The 18876-nt window shown below is 36.9% G+C and overlaps 2 protein-coding genes across 8 annotated transcripts in view; one reads left to right on the forward strand and one right to left on the reverse strand.

Annotated features, from left to right (window-relative positions):
• sclt1 (sodium channel and clathrin linker 1) overlaps positions 1–6637 on the forward strand; it is a 63607-nt gene extending 56970 nt beyond the window's left edge. For both annotated transcript variants that reach the window (XM_039751691.1, XM_039751690.1), the window contains exon 22: positions 6069–6637. In XM_039751691.1, the coding sequence (XP_039607625.1) occupies positions 6069–6131 (63 nt within the window). In that variant the 3' untranslated portion in view covers positions 6132–6637. The remainder of the gene's footprint in view (positions 1–6068) is intronic.
• A 4419-nt stretch (positions 6638–11056) lies between these two features.
• jade1 (jade family PHD finger 1) overlaps positions 11057–18876 on the reverse strand; it is a 153237-nt gene continuing 145417 nt past the window's right edge. For all 6 annotated transcript variants that reach the window (XM_039751697.1, XM_039751692.1, XM_039751693.1 and 3 more), the window contains one exon: positions 11057–12992. In XM_039751697.1, the coding sequence (XP_039607631.1) occupies positions 12064–12992 (929 nt within the window). In that variant the 3' untranslated portion in view covers positions 11057–12063. The remainder of the gene's footprint in view (positions 12993–18876) is intronic.

The following is an 18876-nucleotide window of genomic DNA, read 5'->3' on the forward strand; positions in this document are numbered from 1 at the left end:
AGGTATTTACCCAAAAGTCTTGGCAATCATTGAGATGTTTCTTAGCAAAATTGAGAAGAGCCCTAATGTTCTTTTGCTTAACAGTGGTTTCGTCTTGGAAGTCTGCCATGCAGGCCGTTTTTGCCCAGTCTCTTTCTTATGGTGGAGTCGTGAACACTGACCTTAATTGAGGCAAGTGAGCCCTGCAGTTCTTTAGACGTTGTCCTGGGGTCTTTTGTGACCTCTCGGATGAGTCGTCTCTGTGCTCTTGGGGTAATTTTGGTCGGCCGGCCACTCCTGGGAAGGTTCACCACTGTTCCATGTTTTTGCCATTTGTGGATAATGGCTCTCACTGTGGTTCGCTGGAGTCCCAAAGCTTTAGAAATGGCTTTATAACCTTTACCAGACTGATAGATCTCAATTACTTCTGTTCTCATTTGTTCCTGAATTTCTTTGGATCTTGGCATGATGTCTAGCTTTTGAGGTGCTTTTGGTCTACTTCTCTGTGTCAGGCAGCTCCTATTTAAGTGATTTCTTGATTGAAACAGGTGTGGCAGTAATCAGGCCTGGGGGTGGCTACGGAAATTGAACTCAGGTGTGATACACCACAGTTAGGTTATTTTTAACAAGGGGCAATTACTTTTCACACAGGGCTATGTAGGTTTGGATTTTTTCTCCTAAATAATAAAACCATCATTTAAAAATGGCATTTTGTGTTTACTTGTGTTATATTTGACTAATGGTTAAATGTGTTTGATGATCAGAAACATTTTGTGTGACAAACATGCAAAAGAATAAGAAATCAGGAAGGGGGCAAATAGTTTTTCACACCACTGTACATTATCAAATTAAAAACTATATAATGAATGTTGTAAAAATACCACATCGATGTATTGTCATCTATTCACATTAAGGTAAACATTATTCACTTTTATATTTTTTCCATCAACACCAACAAGTGTAATAATTTAAATTGATTATAGGAAAAATCTAAAAAAGTATTTAATTTTCCAAGCTACCATCTATGCAAGGTTTGGCCATTCTCCTCTTTTCCCTATAGGGCCTAAATTTTATTCTGAAGACATTAATATTGGCTCAAAACTGGTCAAGTGGTATACTGGGTGGGCCACCCAGGCTGTGTTCACATTTTATTTTGATAACATAGAGGCTGACACTGGCTCTCTCTTAAAGTCCTTTGGTCATCCATTATTTTATTTTGCCACTACAAAGTTACAAACTCATTCAGAACAAGATAAAACTGCACCTCTTCAAACCACTTTTGTTATTCATTATTCTTTTCATAACTTAATTTGTCTGTTCCTGTTTTTTAAAGCATTCCTGATAGTCCATTTCACATGGGACAAACCTCACAAAAGCATTTAATTTACTCAAATTGTCAGCACTGTAAGCTGATATTTCTCATCCACTCTACTACGGGATTAAAGTTCAGTATGGGTCTCAGTAATTTAGTTATTTTGTTCTGTCTTGGATGTAAGCAGAAAAAAAGACATTCTTATGCCAGGTAGGATTAGTTATGGGATGGACCCCAAGGAGGTAGAAGTAAAGGAGTGAATTAAAACAGAATTGAGTGCCATTATGAGCAATGCCGCATATCCTCTCTCTGACACACTGAGTAATTTCAGCCAACGAATAATCAGAAGTGCTACTAGGGCTCCTTTACACCAACAGCAATATGTCTGCTAATTAAGGAAAAAGAAACAATTAAGGGGTCTGAATCATCAAGAGCAAGTCAATTAAAATTAATTCAAAAGAAGTTAATTAGCAGCAAAACAGGTCACTAATTAAGAAAAGGGTTAGAATGAAAACCTACAGCCATTGTGGTCCTCCAGGGCCGGAGTTTGAGAACCCTGCATTACCACCTCAAAGCCCGAATGGTTTTAAAAACACAATTGTGACACAAACTGCAATTTTATACATGCAGTGTATTGAATAATCACTTGGCATCAGACCCTCACCATTATAATTGCAATACTGTCCAAATAATGCTTCAGGGAGTATGGCAACACAGTTTATTTCAATGCTACTTTTATACAGAGGATTGATAATTAATCAACAAAAGGTGAGATGCCTGTAGGAATTGTTTGCATCAACTTTAAAGGCTTCATTAACTTCCATTGTTCCAGAAAAGCTGTAGGTGGCTTATTATCTGAAAGGGGGCCATTTTTGTATAACTCTGAAAATTACATTAGTTTTTGGTTTTTAGTAAACCTAAACTTTCTTTCACCTCTGATAGTTTACTATTCATCTTTGCACTATTTCAAATTATTCACTGGGCTTGAACTGTATAAGTTTCAATAAAAACTGGAAAAATGGGAGTGTTCTAAAACATTTGACCCATAGTGTATATACAGAGGATTCAGAAAGCATTCAGAAAGCATTCAGACCCCTTCACTGTCTGCATACTGTGTTGCAGATTTAATTTTAAATGGTAAATGTAATAATTTGTACTCCTCAACCTGCACGGTCCTCTGAAGGCATCTAGTGATATCTGGCAGCAGGACATGAGCAGCTAATCCTTACACTCATGCAAGTTGTGAGGTTGAACCAAAGGGGATCAGATGTTTTGTTCTAAAACATCTCACAGATGTTCAGGGCAATACTTTCCTAGTAAAAATAATAAAATTAATTTAAAAGCACTTTTTGGGATATCAAAGGACACTGTGCTTTAGAATGCCTTGAACTCTATCATGCTCCTCAAACCATTTCCAACCAAGTCATGCATTGTGACAGGGTGTGTTATCTTGCTGAAAGACATCACTTCCATCAGGGCATACTGTTGCTGTGAAGGGGTGCACTTGGTTTGCAACATGAAACTAATGTTCACATGAAAGCCTGGATGCAAAGATTTCCAGATACAGGGCCCAAAGCCTCACTCTGCCTCCAGCTGCTTGTCTTCTTTCCACACTGCATCCTGGTATCCTCTCTTTCCCACATGAATGCCCGCTGTATGCACTTTCAATGGTGGACAGGGGTTAGTGCAGGCAGTCAGACTGGCCTGTGGCTAATGACTTGTTTGCATTCTTTTTTAGTTTAAATTTTATATATTGATTCAGTTTTGAGAGTTTATTAAAATAATTATCCCTATTTCTATCACCATTATTATATGGTAAAGGTTACATTCAACTCATTAATATCACAATCTAGATAAACACAGGCTGCTCACCCATACCTTAAAAATCTGATGTTTTTGGCAAAGTTCAAGCTAATGAAAGCTTATTAGCCATAAAATGTTAAAGCTATTGATTTCTGTCAAATGAAGTATTTTGTTTCCTTAGTGTCTTTTTGCCTGTTCTACTAAATTTATCAATATTTTTAACTAGACTCTGTGAATAATAATGTGTTGGAATGTAGGGCTATCAGATTGAATGGCATTAGTCTAATTCAGTTGTAAAGTATTTACCAAAAAAGACAAACAACCAAGACACTGACATTTAATGTAAAGGACATTTTTTTTTGTTGAATTCACGCTAATTTGCTGTGCAGTATGCTGTATTTTACAGATGGGCCTATTTGTATTTTTGAATAGTTCTTTCCACTTCTTAAACACACATCTTTACAACTTGCCTTAGAACATCTTTTTTTCACCTTTGCTCTAGAATCTACATTTATGGTAGGAACATTTTTTTTAAATGCTTCACAAGCATCCTAAAAGTATTGCACTGCTGCTGGTCTCATTCTGGGGTCCATTTGAACCTGAGATCCCCGACTCACTGCTATGATATGCTTGAGGTGTTATGTACCTATTGTAGTAACAAAAAGCTGATTATTACAGCCATTTCAGAATATCTGCCATATTTCTGCATTTTTTTCCCATTTGTTATATAACAGCTTGAAAAATGTCCATTTTTAGTTTCATAAAAAGTAGAGGAGGACAAATTGATTGTAATTGCCTTTACCGCAATACTAGCATGTAGACTTATCTTGGTTACCTGGAAAAATCCCAACCTGCCTTTTATAAGCCAGTGGGTAAATGATGTTCTATACTGTTTGAAGCCAGAAAAATAATAAATCAATTTCTTGCTAAAAAGATCTGTCCACAACTTTTTAAAAAATATGGTAAGACTTATTAATAATAATACACATTTATATTGAGGAAAAAGGTGTGGGTTTTTTTTTTTTTGTCCTCTGCTATTGGATCTTCTCTTCCTCTATTGTGGGATGAATTCTTGTTTTATTAGATTGTTTTCTCTATTTTTTAAATTTAGTTTTTTTCTAGATAAATGTTGAAGTTATTTGTTGCATAAGTTCTGCAGATTTGCTTGATTGTATACTTTCTTGAAATAAAAAGTGACGTTACAATTTGTGGTCTCTAGAAATAAAAAGAAGCATACAGTAGCTGGGGTAGAAAAGAAATGATTGCTTTCAACGTGAGAAATCACAAGCCGTGTCGTCTGGGCTTCTTGTCTGCATCACAAACAGGTGGTGCAAAATGCGCCTCATGCTGCTTCCTCTTTGATTAGGTGACTGTTTAAGCTCAAGGAGTACTATTTGCTGGAAGGACTTTTAAACACGAGCACTTTAATGGTAGACACATTTATTTAAAAATAATAAATTTGAGTGTATACACGTAGTGCCCATTGAATACCTAAAAATTCCTATCAATCACTTCTCAACTAGGCACAGCTTGAGCAATTTTACAAGGAGAAAAGAGCCAATCGTATTCTATCACAGTGTGCAAAATGAATAGATGCTTATTGAAAAGCAGTGCAGGTTGGCCCCTGTGATTTGCAGGTTTACAATTTGCAGATCTGCCTATTTGCAGTTTTGTCATCAATGATTAAATGGAAATACTTTTCTGAGTTTTGCAGCCTTTTGTGGAAAATTGCAGATAATGCTGTAGCAGTGCTATTTACATGGACTACATATCCCAGCAACCCTGGCAGTACTGTGTCATTGGGCAGCTCTGGTGGTTGTCGTGAAGGCTGCTGGGCACTAGTTTTAAAAGTGAGCGATAAGAGGCTGGCAGGATCACAGTCGGTGGAGTCTTTACACTTCACTTCACACTTGGTTATAATTATTCCCATCAGATTACAGTTTTCTCTGGATGTATGTCCTGTGCCATCGTATGTGAATTCTTCTGGGTTTGAAAATGTCTTTGTCTGGGGAGCGCTCTCAATTTCTATTGTGTAGATATCTAAGACAGAACATTACATAACTTACAGGGGCCTGTTCATGGGAGATTTCATTTCTTAACTACACCACCATCATCTGCAAAGCTGGACGGTGTTGTGCGAATTTATCACTTAGTGTTTAGTTAGATTTCTTTTCTATCTGCAATATTAATTTTATTTTGTCATTTATTACCATAAATACACACATTAACATTTTGTAAAAGTTACAGTTCACTAAACAACTGCCGAACTACACTTTGTGAGAGCAGCCAACGTCACAGACACGATTTGCTTACACATTGATCATTCTGTCTCATCATATTTACTCTAGTAGACTTAGAATATGCAGGAAACACGGGTGCAAAACATTCACCGATTTTCACACTTGCCAGGGTCCTGCGCCTTAAACCCCCATCATTCTCAAGGAAGAACTGTACTTGTGTAATATGTGCAAGAGGTGAGTCAGGTTCAGGAACACTTACAGTGTGTTAACATTTATTTGTAAAGCTAAAAATAAGTCAAAATTCTCTGGTTGATCCATTGCTTTACGTGAATACATTCAGGCACTGCAAATATTGAAAACGTGCATTCTGGGTTAATTGATTGCCCTGCTTTTTGTTGCATCAAGAAATGCAATGGGTGGGTTGCAATGTTGGTCTTCTAATTGATATGACGTTTCCATATTTTCTCCCTATGTGCATTTTAATTATCTGCTTTATTTTATTAAATGTTCCGATGACCTGACCTATGCTGGTTTGATAATGAATTAAAGGATGAATTTTTGTTCTGTCAACGTAAATGCAAATATACTATAATTTTGTATGGTGATTACTCGCAGTATGATGAGGGATCAAAGTTTGTGAAACGCTTAATTTTCATATTTGCTGCAGTGTACAAGATGGTTAGATTAATTGTATGTAACAAAGAGCTTTATGAAACTTTTTGTTTTAATTTCAGCTGACTCAGATTACAACACGACGACGCACAGCTGCCTCCTTGATGGATTTGGAAACTCTCTGAGATAACATGAGCTTGTACAGAGGACTGGAGTTATCTGAACAAGAAGAGCATGTGGTTAATGTGAATGAATGACAGATTTGACCTTGTTAATATAAATGTTGAACATTTTCTTAAAGATGTGCTCCTTTGTTGTTTATCATCGTTAATTCCATCAGGTTACAATCCAATGAATGCCAAGCTTGCAACGTGTAAACGCACTGACATTCATGAGCAAGTTGGTGCTAAAATATGAGAGATGTAGTGTGCAGTAAATAAGATGTACACAGAGTAAGGTAAATAACAAATAATAATGTGTTCCATTTACTCAAGTGTTTTTTCTTCAAAATAAAAAGCTGTGTTTAGAAATACTGTAGGGATGCAATTTCAATCAGAAATTTGATTTTGCTTCATCTTCCCACTGATTCTAATGAAGTTTATAAAGTTCTTTTTTCAGTATAAATGTGTGCACATTTATTGAAACCTTTTCAAAACTTTCTATGATGTTGCAATAAACAGATTTAATTTCACTGGGGGGACAAAGACTGAAATCTGTCACACGTCGGAGAATGTGCTGTAAACAAGCCACAATGCAACTTTAAAGGCCTTTGCACATCAATTCAGCACAGTACCAGTTTGTAAAGTGATATGTAAAGCTTGTCATTAAAAAGGAAAATTGCCAAAAACACCACTACCTGTTAATTAAAATAACGAGAAACAGTGAGAATATAAATATGGATTTGATGTGTGCAAGTGTTTTTGAGAAGAAAATAAAAATACAGTGCCCACAAAGACATATTTTATTCTTTGATATACCCCTCTGCTCCATAGTTTAAAGTTGCAAAACAAACACGATTCAGACACAATTAAAGTGCACATTGCAGACTTTCATTTAAAGGGATTTGCATCCATTTTGGTCACACCACGTAGAAATGACAACACTTTTTCTACACGGTCCCCCCAGTTCAGGGCACTATCATACTTGTAATAATTGATATGTCTCATTAGTGCAGGCATAGGATACCTTGGCTTGTTTCTACCCTTTGGGGTCCGCATTTGCCCCCTGAAGAGGGTTTCTGGTCTGTCGGACAGGCCTTTGAGTCTTTATCTTCACCATAGTGAGGATTCTTCTGTCATCAGCCGTGCAGGGCTTCTCCCAGTCCCTTTGAGGTTCTCAAGATCACCAGTATGTTTTTTATTCTTGATGATATTCCAGAGAGCTGGTTTAGGTAATCCTAAGGTTTTACAAATGTCTCTAATGGTTCTAAACATCATAATGGCTTTTCAATGGTACAGCTCTAGTCAGCAATTGCCTCCAAAGGTGGCTGCTGTGTGGTGCGCTGCACTGCGAGCTCTGCGCATTGGAACAACTCCTCCCATTAATGCTTGCGCGTATTTTTTTTTTTTCCCCCAGCACCACAGGTCAGGCCAATTCTTGAAAACAGTCTTAGTTACGTACCTTCAGCTTTAATAGCGTTTCGTAGCTTTTTTCTTTAACTATACATTCTTATGGCTGATAAAACACTGTGTGTGTGTGGTATCAGAATTTTCACAAAAAACTGAAATTAAACATTTACAAAATGGCAAAAGTGCTTCAAGTGTTGCTTCAGTTTACGAAGTAGGAAGATCAACAGTGAACAATATAAAGCGTGATGCCAACAAAATTGAAAAATGTGTTGAAGATGGAAACCGACAGTAATGTTAATATTCTCTTGTACTGTCATTTTCTTTTTAAAACTCCATTATATTAGGTATAATATTATATTGGGATTTACAGGTAGCTTGTGATGTGCTGTGGGGGAGCCGAGTGTAATGAATGCTGTAAGTAATGGGACGGGATGAAGGGCTTCTGTTCTGTAAGGGGCGACAAGAGAAATGAAGAGAAAGAGGAAGGTCCGGCGGACAGAAGGTTCAAGTAGGGAACAGGCGACGAGAAGCAGGAGTACAGTATAGAGAAAAACAGAACGGGAGTGGCAGGAGAGAAACCTTTCACTGTTTAGAGGTGGGCTCTGTAACCCAGATAACCGAGTATAAGAGACAGGGCCCCGTTTGTTATGGAAGTAAAACACCAAAAACTCCAGTACCTCCAAGTTATGTTTCATAATTATGCTGGTTGTTACAATATTATATGAATTAATTTTGTTAATACTATGTTTTGTAAATAAATAGGACTGTTCCCTAATCTACAGTATATAATTTTGAGAGTAGCTGTTCCATTATGGCCTCTGTCCCGACACCTGACAGAATTGAGGTTTTACTGTACATGGCTTGAGTGTTTAATTATTGCAAACTCGTATGCAAAACATAACGGATTCAAAAAAGAAAGTCATTACCTATTGTGATGTTATATTTGAGAGAATTTACAATGCAAGAGTCAGGCACCTGTAAAGTGACAGTGTGATGCACTGCCACGCATACAGTTAATTGCATTTTATTTTTTAAAATCAGTGCATAGCCTTGCATTTTTTTTTTTTAAACAGCCACCACTTTTCCCCCATCTGCATATCATTAAGTCCACAATACCACTTAAGAATCATCATTTAGTACTTTTTGAAGTTTAAAAAAAAAAAAAAAGTAAAAACCAAAGACAAAAAAATTATCCAATGGAGCCAAGTCATGATGGAACAGAATGAAATTTGAATGTGCTAGAAAGCGTAAGGAACAGTTCTTTTGAGTGACTAAAAGTAATTAGTAACTTTTGTTTTGGCAAGACATTTATTCAAACCCACTGTATAATTAGGCAGTAGTACTAATAGGCTCACACCAATGCACAAGTTGAGATTTTTTTTTTTAGCAGTTCTGATCTTTCAATGAAAGAACTTTAAACTGTCTTTGCCCGATGACACTATTAGTGAAGTCCTGTAATACTGAATTTTACTGCAATTTCTTCCACTTCAACAACAACTATGGATGCTTTCTAGTCCTTGCTCTATGTAGTTCATTGTATTGTTCATTTCCACACTGTATGTGACCAGCAAACATCTTTATGGTACTAAAGTGAAACATTATTCTAAATACTATAATAATGCATTTCCCCTTCCCCAGTAAACCTATGACTGCTGGTAAACTTTGGGACAAATTCTTGAGTGAATGAAGTAAAAAGCCCAGTTTAGTAGAGCAGAGACTATCTACTTTTTAATTCACTTACTATCATTTTCTATTGTGTTAGTTTACTTGGAATTTATTTCAGTTATTACTGGTTCCAATTTTTAGTTTTCCATACATTTACAAAGTTAAACACCAAGTTAACCCATTAACTGCCAAGTTTATTTCTGAATATTTACTTTATTTCTATCCATCTACATCCTAGATTAAAATTGTTTTTCTTACTATTTTCAATTACACCACCAGCATTTTTCCCCCGAAATTTCAAATTTTAGTGCGACCCCCATCTATTGTGATGTTGGACTGTGTATGGGGAATGCTTTCAAGAATGGCATCGACATCAACAGCATTTTCTTCCACACTGCACATTTTCCTCTCTTTGCCCATTTCTGTGCGTCCAATGTAGTGAAATCCAGATGTTCTGATGTCAACAGGAACACGACTGACTGATGATTTAGGGAATGTCTATATCAAGCCCTTACCTGTAAATCTCAATTACGAAATATTTGCTGAAATTCTAGTCAGTGACGGTCCATTGTTCCCATCCAAATAACAATGACATCCAAAAAAAAAAAAAGATTCTAATTAAAAATGTGGTTAATTTAAAAACCTGCAGCCACTGTGGACCTCCAGGACTGAGGTAACCCTGCTCTCGGGCAACTGGATGTGGCATGTTCACGAGTAAGTAGCTCCAGTGAACTAATAAGAAAAGAAAAGGGTATATGGACCCCAACTGATTTTTTTTTCCCCTGAACATTTTACGAAGTTTAAAAAAATAAATAAATAAGTACACACACAAAAAAGGACTATGTCAGTTTTGCAAAATGTACAGCAGTTTATTCACAGACATAAAGGCACAATTCTTCTAAATCATTCATAAAGAAAAAATACAGCTGTATTTAACTATTATAAATACTTTCAAAAGGGGAAAAATAAATACAGCAAAGAGTCAAGTATTATAAAATAGTTTTCTATGTATAAATCTTATTTCTGCTTTACTCTCATGCAACTACTTGCTTCTTGAAGGGACACCAAGCTAGGCACACAGTGAGTTCTGGCTGTACACCACATCTTACTGTTTCTATAGCATCAACTACTGAAAAACAAATGCACAAAAGCTCCCTTTCTACACCTCCGATTTCCTACTAGGCACAACAAAGCAACTTTTTAGAAGCTTAAATTTGCCTGAATTAGGTTGTCATGATACAGTAGCTTTGTTTTCTTTGAGTTCCTAACACAGAGCAACATAAAATAAGAAAATCATGGTTGTTACTGAAAACACAGATTGGGTAAATGGATCCTCCCTTGGTAAAGTACACTGCTAACTCATGATTAAACGGCGTATGAGAGTATAAAAAGGAGAAAGAAAAATAATCGGCGTGCAAAAATTATTCAAAAAAGAATCATTGCAATCTTAACTACTTTTGTTTTCTTCTCTTTTTTGGTAACAGACAAAAACATGGCCAATACAATTTACAAAATACACTTCTCAAATTAAAGACATTATTTTCTCAAGTTTAAATAATGAGAATGTCACCCATTTGTTTGCATTAATGCCAACACTGCAGACTGTGCCCCACTGTAAGGGAAGTTGGGTACATGAGGTAAAACAATCATGATTAATACTGCTGGCTGCACAATTCAGAAAGGGAGTGAGTGATGACATTACAAAACAATTCTTACACATGTAGGAAGGTTCAATGAAGGAAAACTTCAGCCACTGTACTGAATGAAGTGCAATATGGGGTTAAAAATCATACATCTGCCTCCAACATGGACACAGTTTGTTTTTGAATTTTCCTTTACATTCAAACTAACTTCAAACCACCTTTTTTAAATGTGTGTGATGCATCATTCATTATCTTCATGGATCACCTTTTATTGCTACTGCTAAAAAATTTATATAATTTGACATTATTGCTTCTTTGCATTAATACACCAGTGTATATTCCAAAAAGGGGCCAATTCTCCATGCGTTTTTGGATTAATGCCCCTTTTTATTTGGCAAGAGCTCATATTACACACGTGTGCACTGTACATGAAAAGCAAAACCTTAAGTAAGTTCCTCCCTCACCCCACCCCTGCTTTCCCCTAAAAATCAATGTTATCTTACTGGCCCATGTAACACCATATGTCCTTCTATATGGACCCAGCTCAAGGGAGTACAATGAAGAGAAGATGGCTCAAGAGGAATATCCCCCAGTCCACTTTCTTTTCTTTATGAATTCTATATGCTAAGCGGTATGCAACCAGGCGAAGACAACGCCAAAGGGGCTCACTTGCAAACCCTAACTTTGAAATGTCTCTACAATTAGTGGATATGAAATGCCAATAATAAGCAGACTCACAAGCTACCCACATGGCAATTTCAAGGTAACTGGGTACAGCAGTGCAGTATGGTATTATTGTACCATACTATTCAGTGCCATTATAATTAGAATTGTGCTTTGACTCTTTCAATTTAAAGAAAGCACTTAAAGGTCTCACTGAAAATGGCCTGTAGTACCACCATCCTATTGATTAAAGCACAGTAGAATAATGTAGTGTATATACAAAACAAAGACTGTGCTGGCAAGTCCAGTCTTAAAACAACTTGTCTTAAGTCGTTTCACCCTCCCCCCACCACTGATGCAGTTTGAGTCCATAAAAGAAACAAATATGCTGAATTGGATTTTGAAATAATGTGAGGAGTCAACTAAATTGTTAAAACAATACGTGTGATGCCGCACTCATTGAAGTTCACACTTCACTGTTTTTTTTTTTAGGTGGGGGGCATTTAAAAGTTAGATAGTGGTATACGTGGCCATTTTTGCCCACTCTTCAGTTAAGCCTCCTTCCCTGTCATTACTGCTCAAGAGGCCAGGATACTTCTCCTGAGAAAATCCGCTCCATATCTCCTGTTAAGGGAGGCTCCTGCGCTGAGCCGCTGTGGACGACATTTTTTCTCTTTTGTTTCCATCTCAGAGTCACTCATTTCAGCATCAGGAATATAGCCATCATTCTCGGTCTCTGTCTTTATGTGAGCCCTGGTGCTCTCTTTAAGAGGTGCCCTGTCAACACTCAAGTGATCACAGAGTGGTTTCTTTTGGCAGGTATCCTGTCCCTCACTCGGAAGAAGCCGTTCTCCTTTCTTTGGGATTCTGAACCCTCCCCAATTCTTCATAGGGCTGGCTGGCGTCGTAGGCACTGGAATAAATGACTGGTTGCAGTTCACTTTTTTCAGAGTTCCATTACATTTAGGCACAGTTTCTCCTGAAATTCTACGTGACAGTACTTTTCCACTTGCAGGCAGTTGTGCTCTTTTATTTTCAGACTGTTTAAGGGTAGCCTCTTCCATGTACCTGGCTGACTTATGGTTGGGCTTACACAAAGATCTGTCTTGATGCTCATGCTTCAGGTCTTCACCCTGGATTAAAACATCCTTTTTTTTGTGCTCAACTATTAATGGGTCACTCTTTTTCTCTCTAAGTTGCAAAGGTTTTACTGCCACCCTGGCCCTGTCCTCCTTTTGTAAATTGCCCTGAGTTGTTTCTAGCTCCTTCTTGCTGCTATCATGTCTACCACCACTATTGGAGGAAATTATGCTTTGCTCTTTCAGCACCACTTTTTTCCTATTGTCACCAGAACCCTTTATTCTGTCATTCTTTTGAGTTCCTTTTCTTGAGCAGGGCTTCTCTGATGGGTTTCTAGAAGGCCGGTCAGAACAGTGTTTGAAGGCTTCCAATGGTAGCGCCCTGCAACCAGAGAACAATGGATCTTCCACACCAACCAATACTTTTCCTGCAGTAAAGGCAAAATACAGAGGAAGTGTTTATTTTACAAAACAGGTGGCCACCTTCATTTCAATAACTGCAGTTAGACCTATAAACAATAAAAAGCAGTTGCAACTACTGTGAAGGAAAGAAGGTGGTTAAAAATGTCAGTCTTTCCATATCTTAATATATCTCAGAATTTTCCAGTATATTGATCACTGAAATTAGATACTTTTATAATACAAGCAATGTTTGAATCAAATCAAGACTATTTTGCTAAAAAGTAACCAAACATATGAACACAGATCTCAACCCATGCTTGTGAAGGTTTACCTTTGACATCCTAAAATCCATGTTGTATTCTTACTGTAAATTTCATAATGCTCAGTAAGAGAAACTTTACAAATTGTCATCTCTAGAAGATCTCAAATACAGATTGGTTAGTACCTTTTTCCAGAATAGTAGCTTTAGGTCTTATTGGCTACAGGTCAACCAGCTTTGCATGTACATTAGTATAGACTACTGCCCATTCTCTTGCCAGAAGAGCTTTGGCTCTTTTTGAAATTTTCAAATGAGGTCATACATTTGACATTCACTTTTCATTCTTCAGTCATTTCACTGTTGGCTTTGGTACCGTATTTAGATCCTTTATCCAGATGAAAGGTGAATCATCATCATCAGTTTTAGTTTTTTTTTTTTTTTAACCTCGTAAACCAAGCTCCCATTAAAATATTTTCTGGTTATGTGCAGAGACTATGTATGCTTGGGGGAGCTGAAGGAAAAAAGCACTCCCACAGAATAATGCATCTATCCACCATTCTTCACATTTTGACAGACATCCTTTATAGATGGTGTATAGGTTGTGGTGGGATGCATTTTCCATTTCTCAATACTATGAACACAGTGTTCAGAGAGTTTTGGACCATTCTGGTTACTTAGGTATTTTTACTACTTTACATATTAAAACTTCCTCCAAATATAAATTGCTGCTCATTTTCATTGAAATTCACTGTCAGCAGCAGCTTTTAAACTAGGCTGAAGTTAAAGCAATCAATTTCTTTAACATTCAGATACTTTTAAAGCTGCCAAATTACCTGTCCAACTGTGTGCACGAGGCACATTTCAGGTTTTTATTAAAAGATACCTGCTGATAAATAATTTGATTAGCCTTAAAAATGATAAATTAGATCACAATGAGAAAGCACCATTAGAAATCGACCAACAATTTCAAAATTTAAGAGTTGAAACACTTTACTAAGACACTCCATATGCCTCTATATACAAACACTTGTGCTTTTAGCTCTATGCTTAAACGAAAATTTCTGGAATGAATTCAAAGATTTTCACAAACAGACTATACCTACTAACATTTTAGCTCAGCTGTGGTCCTATTTATAAAACTTTGCATACATTCCAGCATGAAAGTATGTGCATGCCAAAAAAAAAAAAAGAAAAATTTGCACAATCAAAAAAAAAATCAGATTTTAAAAAGCTGGTGTACGTGCATTTCTAATCTACTAAGCAGGAGGAAAAGCCATCCCAACTTGGTACTGGTCCCAAGCGCAGATAAATGGAGAAGGTAATGAAAACTGATTAGCTTCAGAAAATGTTAGGGTGTACCTCATAGGCAATGTACTGGGGCTTCACCAGAGCCCTGTGGAAAGGAAGCTTACAAGGGTAGGCTAAAGAAACTTGTCCAGAAGAAGCAGACGGCAAGAGAGGGGAAAGAAAAGGGTAAGTTAAGAGTGGGAACACTGAATATTGAGAAAATTACTGGAATAGGAAGACAGTTGACAGATGAAAAAGGAGGAAAGTGGGAGTGCTGTGTCAGCAGGAAACTAGATGGTAGAGGAATACAGCAATAGAATTGAAAGGAGGCCTTAAATTGTTGTACAGTGGAGCAAATGAGCAAGGAATGCATTGTGTAGGTATAGTAGTATCTAAAAGAACTAAAAGATAACACTCTAAAGTTCTATTCACACAAGACTAAGTGTCAAACTGGACCTTGTGGCGCATATACACAGATGACTAACTATAGTCTTACCAAGAGGACTGTGAAGATGACATTTTCTGGGCGTAAATGGATGAGGAACTTAGAGTGGCAAAAGAGGAAGAAAAGGTTACTGATGGTGGTGATATAAATGTGCATGTGGAACAAACAGAAATGATGATGGGACGGTACACAGAGGGTGGGACGTAGGGTAGAAAATAGGGAAGGAAAGAGGATAGTAGATTTGACATTGCATCTGATTTGATAATTAACATTTGTATGAAAAGTAAATCGGCTTGTGACTTTGTGTAGTTGAGGAAGGGAAAGCCTAAGAGATGTTCTAATGTGTAGATGATCTTATTTGCATGAGATAAAGAATTGAAAGATGAGCAAGTTTGAGGTCTTCAGTGAACATAATCAAAAATAGATGGGAGAGGTACTATGAAAAGCTGCTGAATGAAAAAAATCCAAGGGTAGTATTTGTGGATGGAGTCATAAATGAAGGGATAGTATCAAAAATAAGGAAGCAGCAAGTAAATGTGGAGATGTGTTGTGGGGTCTAATGCAGAAGGATCTATGAACAAAACAGAATACCAGTGGAATGAAGGCACAGTGAGACTGTACCCATTTATTTATTTTTTTTTTATTTTTTTTTTTTATTTATTAATTTTATTACAATCAATACATAGCAATCAAGTTTTACAAAAAAAATTATGCTAAGAACAGATCGATCCCCACCCTTGAGAGAGAGAACAAGCCAAACGGTGTAAAATTTAAGGCTTTTAAAAATACCTAAATCAACAAATTCTCTGTGCTTTATAAAATCATTTCAAAATATTACTGATTAGATCCTGCCATGTTTTGAAAAAGTCTGCACAGATCCTCTAACTGAGTATTTGATTTTTCCAATTTTAAATAATATAACACATCAGTTTCCCACTGACTTAAAAGAGGAGAGTTTGGGTTCTTCCAGTTTATCAGAATAAGTCTGCGTGCCAACAGTGTAGTGAATGCAATCACAATTTGTTTGTCTTTCTCCACTTTAAGACCCTCTGGAAGAACCCCAAACACAGCTGTTAATGGGTTAGGAGGGATTGTGAGTCCAAGACTGTCTGAGAGGTAATTAAAATTTTTGTCCAGAATAATGTTAATTTGGAGCAGGCCCAGAACATGTGACCTAGTGAGGCTGGGGCTTGGTTGCAGCGTTCGCAGGTTGGATCATGCCCTGGAAACATTTTGGAGAGTTTTAGTGAGACAGATGTGCTCGATATATAATTTTGAGTTGTATAATTGTATGCTTTGCATATGGAGCTTGAGTGAATTCTCTGCATTGCTACTTTCCACTCCTTTTCTGATATATTAATTGAGAGGTCATTTTCCCAGTGTCCTCTTGGATCTTTGAAAGGAAGGGATTGTAAAAGGATTTTATATATTGTAGAGATGGAGTCTAACTCCTTGAAATTGAGCAATAATTTTTCCAGCGTGGATGAGGGTGCAAGATGAGGAAAATCTGGAAGGTTCTGTTTAACAAAGTTCCTGATTTGAAGATAGTGAAAGAAATTTGTAGCTGGAATGTTAAATTTGGAATGTAATTGTTCATAGGATGCAAAGGCGTTGTCTATATAAAGATCTCTAAGCAAGTTAATTCCAAATTTTTCCAGATATTAAAAACTGCATATGTTTGTGAGGGTTGAAAGAGGTGGTTCTTTTGCAGGGTGCCACAGAAAGAAGCTTCTCCGTCTTAAAATGCTTTCTACATTGGTTCCAGATTCTAAGTGAGTGGAGCACAATTGGGTTATTAGTGTATTGCCGATAGCGTGTGTTTATTGGAGCACAAAGCAAGGAATACAAAGAAGTACTGCAGGATTTTACTTCTATTGCGGTCCATGCCTGTGTATGTTCTTCTATTTGTGTCCAGGTTCTTATCGACTGTATATTTGCGCCCAGTAATAAAACTGGAAGTTAGGTAGAGCCATGCCGCCTTCTGCCTTTTGTCTTTGTAGGGTCGCTCTTTTGATGCGTGGATGTTTAGAATTCCAAATAAATGAGGTTATTGTTGAATCTAATTGCTTAAAGAACGATTTATTAATGTATATTGGTATGTTTTGAAATAAAAAAGGAGCTTAGGAAGAATATTCATCTTAACAGTGTTAATTCTTCCAGCTAGTGTGAGATGAAGGGTTGACCATCTATGCAAGTCTTGTTTAATTTTTTCCATACAGGCGACGAAATTTTGTTGATAAAGAGCTTTATGTTTACTTGTGATGTTTACGAGGTATTTAAACTGTTCTGCAATGATAAAAGGAAGGGTGTCTAATCTAATATTATATGCTTGAGAATTCACTGGAAAGAGTACACTTTTATTCAGATTAATTCTGAGACCAGAGAGCTTTTGAAATTCTGTGAGTGCTGCTAAGACTGCAGGCACAGAATTTTCTGGATCCGATATATACAGTACCATGTCATCTGCATATAATGAGATTTTCTGTTCCAGTCCTTCTCTGCTAATCCCCTTTATCTGATCAGTATTTCGACAATGTATTGCCAGTGGTTCAATGGCAATTGCAAACAGCAGTGGTGACAAAGGGCATCCTTGTCTTGTGCCACGTTCTAGTTTAAAGTAGTCTGAGCAAATGTTATTGATGCAAACTGAAGCTTCTGGGTTAGTATACAGTAATTTAATCCATGCACAAATGTTGGGCCAAACCCAAACTTCTCCAAAATAGTAAAAGGTATTTCCATTCAATCATGTCGAATGCTTTTCTGCATCCAATGATAATAATATTTCTGGGGTGTTTGATTTAGTTGGTGAGTATATTACATTAAACAGGCGTCGAAGATTTGAAGATAAGTGTCGGCCCCTAATAAATCCAGTTTGGTCTTGTGATATTACTGGGGGAGCACTTTCTCCATCCTTCTAGCTATGATTTTAGAGAGTATTTTAACGTCGTTATTCAGAAGTGAAATTGGTCTGTATGATGCACATTGTAATAAGTCCTTATTTTGTTTTGGAAAGACAGTGATTAGTGCTTGGCGAAAGGTTTGTGGAAGAGATTGGTTATCTCTGGCTTCTGTAAATGTTGCTAATAGGAGGGAGCTAGCTGAGCGGAGAATTTCTTGTAAAACTCTGCAGGGTAGCCATCAGGGCCTGCTGCTTTTCCACCTTGGGTGACTTTATAGCATCCAGTCATTCTGATAATGACAGAGGTTTATCGCGCTCCTCCACACTAATAAGCGTCAATTTGTGGTATCTGTAATTTATCCAGAAATGCATTAGATTGTATATTGTCTTCTTTAAACTCAGTAGTATATAGGGATTTATAGTAGTCTCTAAAAGTGTACATTATATTTTTGTGTTCGATGATTTTATCTCCATTAGTGTTAGTAATTACGAGATTGCGTTGCACTTCTTGCTTGTGAATTTGTTGCTAAAAGCTTATTAGCTTTCTCTCCATGTTCATAATAATGATGTCTGGATTTGTAAATTAGTTGTTCAGGTTTCTTTAGTTGTCAAGAGGTTTAATTCTGAATGTAGAGCCTGCCTCCTCTTATGTAGAGTCTCGCTTGGTAGTCTGGCATGTTCTTCATCTATTTTAGTAATTTAGCTTTTTATCTCTGCTACTTTCTTAAGCGGTTTATTTCTGTGGGAAAGATATGAGATAATCTGTCCTCTTAAGAAGGCCTTAAGAGTTTCCCAGAGTATTCCTGCAGAGATCTCAGGGGATGTATTTGTCTCTAGAAAGAATTCAATTTGTTTGGATATAAATTCAGTACAATTCTCGTCAGCTAATAGAAGCGGGTTGAGGCGCCATCTGCGGGGTGAGTGTATGGGGCTTAGTAATTTCAGCTCCAAGATCATGGAGCATGGTCTGAAATAACAATAGCATCGTATTTACAAGATTTAATCTTAGGCAAGAAGTTA

The sequence above is a fragment of the Polypterus senegalus genome, chromosome 4 (genome assembly GCF_016835505.1).
Source record: "Polypterus senegalus isolate Bchr_013 chromosome 4, ASM1683550v1, whole genome shotgun sequence".
Classification (NCBI taxonomy): domain Eukaryota; kingdom Metazoa; phylum Chordata; class Cladistia; order Polypteriformes; family Polypteridae; genus Polypterus; species Polypterus senegalus.